The 10,121-nt window shown below is 32.3% G+C and overlaps 1 protein-coding gene across 1 annotated transcript; it reads right to left on the minus strand.

Moving 5' to 3' along the window:
- Positions 1 to 3,371: 3,371 nt before the first annotated feature.
- Positions 3,372 to 9,974, minus strand: LOC136031886 (zinc finger protein 271-like). The gene is made up of 3 exons (XM_065711834.1): positions 9,844 to 9,974; positions 7,920 to 8,090; positions 3,372 to 6,895 (listed from the first exon to the last, which is right to left on the minus strand). The coding sequence occupies exons 1-3, from the start codon at positions 9,911 to 9,913 to the stop codon at positions 5,499 to 5,501; spliced, it is 1,638 nt and encodes a 545-aa protein (XP_065567906.1). The 5' UTR covers positions 9,914 to 9,974; the 3' UTR covers positions 3,372 to 5,498.
- Between the last annotated feature and the right edge of the window lie 147 nt (positions 9,975 to 10,121).

The raw sequence follows: 10,121 nt of genomic DNA on the forward strand, positions 1-10,121 counted from the left end.
AGTTTCACCTTAGCACATGACTGCTTATAAAAGATATCGTGCTACTTTTAGCACTTTTTTTAAAGTGCCATTTTTCAGAAAACGTAGCAATTTAGCACTTTTTCTCAAAGTAATAATTTTCTACACAAAAGCAATTTTTTTTCTAAGAAATTGGGAAGAAAAATTGTCAATGTATAAAAGTATTGATATCCTTTATCGTTCATTTTTCTTTCACCCTTTTTCCAGAAACGTTCTATTATGTTTACGTTTCATCATATCAATTTTATTCTTCATTTCATTAGTCATAAATGACAACCATTTTTTAGAAAATCATTTTAAAACCTGCTTATTAGTCACCAAAAAATTGATGTCAATTCAAAAATTGATTTGAAGGCTGGTAAATATTGCAGTGAATTAGCAATCGGAAAGTAAATGGGATTTTTGACAGAGTCTGATAATGCCTCTGTTTCTATGGTGTAGGATTGCTGTATGAAGATGCAACCCTGGGGCTACCTCTATCCTTAAAGCCAGGTCTTACGGACCCCTCATTGTCGATTTAGAGGAACAACTGAACTACAACTTGTTTGCCACTTTTTGGACCTTTGCTTTTCCTTTGATCAGTTATTTTCTTCCACACATATCAGCTGTTTTTTTTTCTGTTAACACTAGACAGAAAAAGGGAAAGAAACAAATCAAGGTCAAAACCACTGTAGTTATAGTAAGACAAGATGATTTCCTTGAAATTAACACAGGGATTAATTCGTTTCAAATTTTCATGTTTCCTCTTTAGACCTTTGGCAATGCACTTATTTGAAGTCATGTACACATAATTATCATACTAAAACCAAAAAAGTAACAAAACCTATACTACCTTAAATCCAATACAGTCATTAACGAAATCAAAATCTAATTTCACTTTTTTTTAATGTATTTAAGTTTATTTTCCATCGTTATATAAATTGAACTTCCCTTTCCCTTTTTATATTCTATAGAATAACAATAGCAGTACACAATAATTCAAGCCGTTGTCTGATTCTTGCTCGAAATCTTTCTATCAGATGCCGTCTTGTTCCTGCAGTAACCATCTCACATTTTTGGCATAATGGAGATTCACCCCTCCCTATTCAGGAAAGACGTTTCCCAAAATTTCCTATTCCTGTTATGGCTTCTGTAACCATTCTCGTCTCGAACCTTTTCAGTCGTAGAAAATGTTTAGTCAGGGTTGATTGAACTCCGGGAATACTTCCTTCGTTTCCTTAGACCCAACCTTCCTAAGCCAATTTTTTTTCGCTCTCATTGCTCACACCCCTCAAGTTAGTGGATATAGCTGTTTTATTGAAGGGATTTTCTACCCATTGTTTCAAGATATTGCAACAACTCGTGGACTCATAATATTCCCATTCTAATTTATCACATTTCTACTTTAAACCCATATTTACATGAAATGTTGGTCACACTATAGCATAAACTTAAATCAGACACACCTCCTCCTTTTAGCTAGATCCTGCTCACGAAAATTTAACTGTAATAAGTCATAATTTCCCTAAATATTGTGTCACATATACTTCAGCAGCCGGAGATTCTAGAGTTTTTGACCAAATAAATTATATAAAGATTTAAATTGTCTGATCGACTTTTGACTAAATTCTTCATAGAGTCATCAATACCTGCTATTTATATTCGCGGCATTCTGTTAGTATTTTCAGAGAAAATTTCCCAGTATCTGAAAACACTAATAATTTAGATAGTACATTTTGTGGAAAAACTAGAAGAAAAATTTCCGATAAGGACGAGCGTTTGGACAGCTTTTTATTTATTTTTTCCGTCCCGTTTTTAAGCTATAGGCAAAGAACACTAAAGAAAAAAGAGAAGGAAATGCTCTGTGGGACGAATTTTCATTTTATACAGTAAATGCCATTTACGCATTAGCGCGTTTAAGGGGGGAGGAACGCTGGAAAGCTGAAATGAGTGGACAAACTACGCAAAGCAAACACTTGGATAGTTTGAAGATCCTATACACCATACAAAGGTTTTTTTTACTCAGAAATTTCGTTTAACCCCATAACCCTACTTTTTATAAACAATCTTTCTTGTTGCTTCATTCGGGATTTGTGTACATTTGGGGCTGTTGAGAATGAATTAGGCTTCAACAAAATTCTGAAAACATATTAGAGAGGGCTAAGGGTAAAGTAAAGTGAAGCACTTTTCTAAATGACACAAGTATTTTTTGTTTAAAGGTTGTTTTTAGAATCATAGGGTAGAACAGGGAAAATTAGTTTTTTTTCTTATTCAGCCAGTGTTTTTTTCTATTTACATCAATAGGAAAATGGCTACAATAAAAAATCACACTGTACAGATTGTTTCAAGAATAAGAAAAATATTCTGCACAATCAAAAAACATAAATACAATACATCTCCAATTTATCACACAAGGGATAATTTTAGAGATCAGGCCCTGAAGCCTATAGTGAGTCATATTATATGTGCAGTAAGTTGAACCCTACGGTGGTTTGGCCACTTAAATTCGCATGCCAGCAGAAGCATCCGCCAGCACACTTTTCAAAGTTGATCCCCCTGAACGACTCTGGTTCAGATGAAGAGTGACTCTTACTCGGTACCTCTTTATGATCGGTGATGATCTCCAAAAAGCGTTCATGCTTGTACAGGACTATTTGGAATGAAGGTGAAAACTCGCATATCTCTTAAAGCAGAAGCTTTAAGTCAAGTAAGTAAGTCAAATTGTTGCTGAGATAACAACTAAAACCCACTTAATAAACATTTTCATTTAAGAAAACAAAATTAATCCTTCAAAAACTTAGTAATTAGTATACAAAATAAATGATTTTGTCTACTTTTATAAACTTTTCCCCATAACATTAATGACAAAAACCAGATTATTTAAAATTCGTAAAACCTATAAACTATTAGGCACGAATGATAAATAAAACACCCGTTTTTTATGACTTTTACTAATCTATATTTATAAACTTTTGAAATTCCACAAAATTGGTATTTTTTAGTCTGAAAACTCAGGTTAAATATCAAACAAAAATTGTAATTAAATAGTCACTCTCTCAAAAGAATTTCTATTTGTAATAAAGTAATATTAGTTACTAATTTAATTGCATTAAATGGCATTATTAATCAAATTGCATTATTTTCCATTATAATGAAGGAGCCGAGCGTGAATTACCTGAAAGACTGCCACTAATAAATATATTGGATACTTTTCCAATATATTTGCCCAACCAAGCGTGATGAACAGTGAATCATCTGGTAGAACCTCAACAGCTTGACTTTAGTTCGTCATTAACATTAGTTACATGAGAGGCGTAGCATAAGTGGGAGATGGTAACATCGGCAATGAGGGGGGGGGATTAATGTCAGGTTTTTCTTCTCACTCAATTGGACTATCTGTCTTGGCTTTTTCTACAATTAGCCATGACTTGATGCCCACGGCTATTCTATTTTAATTCAAAAATCAACAGACTCGGTCGAGGCCTTCGGCCACTTAATTCGCATGCCAGCAGAAGCATCCGCCAGCACACTTTTCAGAGTTGATCCCCTTGAACATGGCTGGAAGCGCTCCCATAAAGACTCCGGTTCAGATGGAGGGACACTCTTGCCCGGTATCTCTCTATGATCGGTGATGATCTCCAAGAAGCAGTCATGCTTGCACAGGACTGTTGGAATGGGGGCGAAGACTCACATCTCTCTTAAAGCAAAAGCTTTAACTTGATGAGTTCCATCAAGTGAACTGATGGAACTCAAAAATCCCATGTTAAAATTGAAAATTTATATTTAAAAATTACTCAAGTATTCATTGGTGGAAGATACCGCTTTTAATATCAGGCTGTAGCTTCTTGAAGATGCAAGAAAATGTTTGCTAGGATTTTGCTCTATTTCCTCTAATTGCTTAGAAATCTTAGAAAATGTATAGCTCTTTTTCACAAGTTTACTTTATGAAGAATATTGCTTTTAGAACAAAATCGGTACTATCATGAGCAGAAGACAATAAACTGTAAGATGATTGCAACCATTTTTCGATGTATTTTCCTGTTTTCGAACAGTCCCATAGAATATTTTCAGCTACCAGAAATTTTTACAAGTTTTTTGCCAGAAAGAATCATTTCAGATCGCCCTAGAAACCAGATTGACAAGCTGGTATAATTAACTTGCTATTCCCACCAATGAATAAGTGCTATTTGAATGGTTTTTGACAATCGAAGGTCTCTAGAGAATTGAGAGACAGAAGGCTACCCTAACTTCAATTTTGAATCTTGATATTTTCAAGTTCGCTTAATCACGGCCTTAAGTCAATTAAGTAAGTCAAATTGTTGCTGAAATAACAAATAAAACCCACCTAATAAACATTTTCATTGAAGAAAAACATTTAATCCCTCAAGAACTTAGTTAAAAATTAAAATAACTGATCTTGTCTACTTTTGTAAACTGTTGCCCATAACATTAATGACAAAAACCAGATTATTTAAAAATTTGTAAAACCTATAAACTATTAGACACGAATGATAAATAGACCACCCATTTTTTATGACTTTCACTAATCTATATTTATAAACGTTTAAAATTCCACAAAAATTTGTATTTTTTGGTCTGAAAATGCAGGTTAAATATCAAACAAAATTGTAATTAAATTATCACTCTCTCAAAATAATTTCAATTATCAATAAAGTAATAAAATTTACTAAAACAAACATTACACATGCTTTGTTTAGGATAGAGCACTCCCAAAGTTTCCAATTTTACGGAGGTCCGTAAAATATCAAATTTTACAGTGACCAAATTTTACCAATTACAACACTAGAACAAACCAATAATTCTCGTTTCTTTACTTCTGCATTGGTTTTCCAGAGGGTATAAAATCACTTTAAAAGACCTCAACACATTAGAAGAATCTCTTAATGAGCAGACATCCTCCCTTATCCCCTGAGTAGGAATCCTGGTGACAATCATAGTTTTAAGGATTTATTTCTCTGAGGACAGAACAAAAACTTCATATAGGTTTGTTCACAATGTTTCAATCCAGATGATATGCAAAAAAAACTGTCAAAGAAGGGGAGATAAATTTTTAAGAAGAATACAATTGATTTTACTGGGGTGTTTACTCCAACACGGATACATATAGTGACAGATTTGGGGGGGGGGAGAGAATCAGCCAAAGGAAAAAACAACTTAAAACAAAAAGCAAACTATAATCACTGAAAAAACAAACAAAAATATACCACAAATCAATTAATGGACTGAAAAGAAAATAACATATAAACAAGCAGCAAGAAAAAACAAGAGAATGGTTTACAATAGGGTTGAGCAAGACCATAGAAGTTGTTACTGTAGACTATGAGCTAGCAGGCCTTTTCTAAAAATGGGTTTTTGTATGATTATTAAGATTTGATCTAGAAGAATATTCTCTCTTGCATATATCACACTTGAATGATTTCTCCCTAGCATGTACTCTTCGGTGCCAAATCAAATTGCTTGACTCAGAAATTTTTTTTTTATCATACTTCACATTTAAAGGTTTTTTCAGCCATGTGTAGTCTTTGGTGTTTAATCAAACTGCTTGACACAGAAAAAGTTTTTTCACATACTTCACATTTAAAGGTTTTTTCGGCCGTGTGTAGTCTTTGGTGTTTAGTCAAATTGGTTGACAGAGAAAACGTTTTTTCACATACTTCACATTCAAAGGGTTTTTCACCCGTGTGTACTCTTTGGTGACTAATCAAATTGGTTGACAGAGAAAAAGTTTTTTCACATACTTCACATTTAAAGGGTTTTTCACCCGTGTGTACTCTTTGGTGATTAATCAAATTGGATGACACAGAAAAAGTTTTTTCACATACATCACATTTATAGGGTTTTTCACCCGTGTGTACTCTTTGGTGTTTAATCAAACTACTTGACTGAGAAAAAGTTTTTTCACATACTTCACATTCAAAGGGTTTTTCACCCGTGTGTACTCTTTGGTGATTAATCAAATTGGTTGAGCTAGAAAAAGTATTTTCACATACTTCACATTTAAAGAGTTTTTCACCCGTGTGTACTCTTTGGTGTCTAATCAAACTACTTGACAAAGAAAAAGTTTGTTCACATACTTCACATTTAAAGGGTTTTTCACCCGTGTGTACTCTTTGGTGTCTAATCAAACTACTTGACAAAGAAAAAGTTTTTTCACATACTTCACATTTAAAGAGTTTTTCACCCGTGTGTACTCTTTGGTGACTAATCAAACTACTTGACTGAGAAAAAGTTTTTTCACATACTTCACATTCAAAGGGTTTTTCACCCGTGTGTACTCTTTGGTGATTAATCAAATTGGTTGAGCTAGAAAAAGTATTTTCACATACTTCACATTTAAAGAGTTTTTCACCCGTGTGTACTCTTTGGTGTCTAATCGAACTACTTGACTGAGAAAAAGTTTTTTCACATACTTCACATTCAAAGGGTTTTTCACCCGTGTGTACTCTTTGGTGATTAATCAAATTGGTTGAGCTAGAAAAAGTTTTTTCACATACTTCACATTTAAAGAGTTTTTCACCCGTGTGTACTCTTTGGTGTCTAATCAAACTACTTGACAAAGAAAAAGTTTGTTCACATACTTCACATTTAAAGGGTTTTTCACCCGTGTGTACTCTTTGGTGGCTACTCAAACTGGATGACACAGAAAAAGTTTTTTCACATACTTCACATTTAAAGGGTTTTTCACCCGTGTGTACTCTTTGGTGTTTAATCAAACTATTTGACAGAATTGCAGAAGGATTCTGTGTAACAGCTAGTGATGTAACATTGGATATCCTGGATGCAACATTCAAAGGTAGCTGTTGATGCTCAGGTGATAGAGTAGAATTAGAAGTTTCTCTAATCATGTCAACATCACTTGGCGAAGTATATTCAGCTTCTACAACAAAAATAACGAGATAGAAAATAATCAAAGTATGATAAAACATTCTCAATAAATAATAGCCCCCAAAGGTATAAAGAAAATAGGCAAAATAAGAAAAATGACATATAATATGATGATTATATCTCTATGATGAGAAAAATCTCAAAGCTCATGTGCATGTCATTACTTTAAGTGGTTTTATTTTTTGCACCATTTTTTTCTACTAGTACTGTTTTGGACATAACAGAAACATAGTTTTCACTTTTTCCACACAGAAATTCTCTTCCTCTCTGACTTACTCCTATAAATGCTGGGCATTCTTTTGTAACTGAACATTTATAATAAACATCTCGCCATTTAAACTTTTGTTTAAACTTGGGTTTTTCTAGAGTTGTTTGTGGAAACTTCTATATATAGTAGCATAATCCCTTTAAAGATTTGTAAAAACAATAAATACAGTGCTGATTTACGTAGCGCTTAAGTCTTTCCTTTTAAAGACAGAGGTTTATTTTAGGGGAATATTTGACAGTGAGTGTATGGTTTTGTGTTTAATACTTAAATTACTTTGATGTGTTTTCCAAAATTCATAATGCAAGCTGAGTCTTACTATAAACGTTTAGTAATGTTCTTTGAAAATTTTATACAATAATAACAATATAATTTCTGTCGGATTTATAACAATGGAAATAAAACAAGTGGAGTGAAAAAAGAAATACCATCATCTACAAATACAAAATATTTACACTAAAATACTTACTATTTACTACTAAAGTACAAAGACACTAATTTTATTTTAGAAATGAAACAAATTCTTTGAACAAAATTAGCAAATTTTTATAGAGAAATTTACAAATTCCAGAATTTGTTGTCCATAATCTATTGCATGGTTTCAAGTTTGTTTTTTTTATCTCTTTTTGCCTTCAGCAGTTTCAAATCTTATGATGATGAAGTCCTAGCAAGTTCTAACTTGTTCTAGTTTTCCCTAATATAATATTACCCAAAATAGTTGATTATACAAAAACAAATGCTTGAGATGTACCTTTACTGTCAAAACATGTGGAGCCCAGTTCCTGCGTGTCAGGCTCAAGTTTACATGGTTGTGAAAAACAGCCAAAAGTACCCACAGGAACATTTTCCCTTTTAACAGACAGAAGTTGGTTTGGAAAGTCAAAAAGCTCCTCATGGTTACTTGGTAAAGCCTCTTCAACTTCTGAAAGAAAGTATAAATAAAATGGACATCAAACACATTCAACAGAAAAGCTTACAAGACAAGCCCAACTGCTTCTCATTTTCAACACAATGGCCCCAAGAAAGAATAATGACAGAAATCAAACTATGTTTGGCAAATGACCAACAAAAAATATATAAAAAGATTATTACCAATTATACGACTCATTTTTTCTACCCCCCCCCCCCCACAAAAAAAATCTTCCTTTTTACAAGGGTCTCAATTGACAGCAATATAGCTTAGAGGCAATCTTGCAATTTTAAGACATAAAAAACATACAAATCAGACTACTTGAGGTTAAACTATCATCGGATTCAATAGGGCTTGAGCTTAAATCTTAGAACAAGTATTGACTAAAATTACAATAAATCCATGCAATGAAAATATTATTTACAATAAACATAAAGACAATGTTTCCTGAAAAATAAAGCATGGAATATCTTTGGTAGGCTATCTATTAGATAATCATGATTAGCTAAACTGAACAAATACCCCATATTTATGAAAAAAAAACAAAGTGTGTTTGGAAAATAAGTAAATGTTTGCAGCGTGGGAAAAGGGAAGTTGTCTAAAATCTACCAAAAAAAAACTAGAAAAACCAACTTTTTTGTACCCCTCCTACTCAAAATCTATTGACTGCAATATATAAAAATAGAAATATCTGAACAGCTCTTAGTAAACAGTTTGGGAAAACTGGGAAACTTGACAGAATTTGGACAAATAAAAAAAAAAAAAAACCTGATGGAATTATGTGCTCTTTGCCAAGGAAATAATAAAGATAAAAATGGCAAAAGACAATAATAAATGTCACACAATAAAAACCAACAACTTGCATGTTAGCTACCAAGAAGGGTGGTTAGTGTTAACTGAAAAAAAAGAAGATTGCTTGGTGTATCCTCTTTAGTCACTAGCATGTACCTTATCATGAACTCATTTTCTTTTTCTTGATTTATTTACAAATCACAAAAAGATAATCACAGGAAACAAACAAACATCAAGTAATGTTATGAAGAAGGATGAAGGTAATTTGGTTTTTTAAAAATGCTTGTTGCAAGAGACAGAAACTAGTCCCTATAATTAATATATAATTGTATTATTATAGATAATTATAATAAAACTAGTCCTTATAATTAATAGATAATTATTGTGGCTGCCATACAAATAGAATCTTCAGTAGGAATGCTTTTTTCTTATTGCTTTCTTGATTTGCTTTCTAATTCTAGTTTCTCTAATTTCTAATAAGAACAAACATCAAGTAATGTTATGAAGAAGGATGAAGGTAATTTGGTTTTTAAAAATGCTTGTTCCAAGAGACAGAAACTAGTCCCTATAATTAATATATAATTGTATTATTATAGATAATTATAATAAAACTAGTCCTTATAATTAATAGATGATTATTGTGGCTGCCATACAAATAGAATCTTCAGTGGGAATGCTTTTTTCTTATTGCTTTCTTGATTTGCTTTCTAATTCTTTGTTTATGCCCAAAAAAAGGAAAAAGTAAGAGACAATTTTTCAACTTAAAGACTTGTTGTCTCCCCAAACTGAAACAAAAAATATAACTAATAATTTAGGCTTTTGTCTTGCAAGATAACTCTTTCATTACCTAGTTTTTATGCAGTTGCATGTTCTTTCTTTTTTGTTATTTTTACTGAGGACTAACAAAAAGCAAAGCTAAAGAAAAGCAGCTTTCTTTTCAGCTTTTTACCAAAATTTTTATTGGATAACTTACCTTTTTTAACAACATCAGTCTCAGGAATGGTAATAGGCTCAGCCATGTTTGGAGTTTGAGGCACATCCATAATATTATCTCTAAAATAAATTAATGTCAACTATAAAACATATAATACTATCAGCAACACTTAGAAATGGCACACCAGTTTTAAACTGGCAACAAAACATACAGATTGTTATGTATTCACTATGATAGATTTTGAAACTGGTATTTTGTTTCTAGTTTTTCAAAGCTTTTGTGGGACAAAAACGGACCAACATGGTAAAATCGAAAAA

This window comes from Artemia franciscana, chromosome 10, assembly GCF_032884065.1.
Source record: "Artemia franciscana chromosome 10, ASM3288406v1, whole genome shotgun sequence".
NCBI classification, from domain to species: Eukaryota; Metazoa; Arthropoda; class Branchiopoda; order Anostraca; family Artemiidae; genus Artemia; species Artemia franciscana.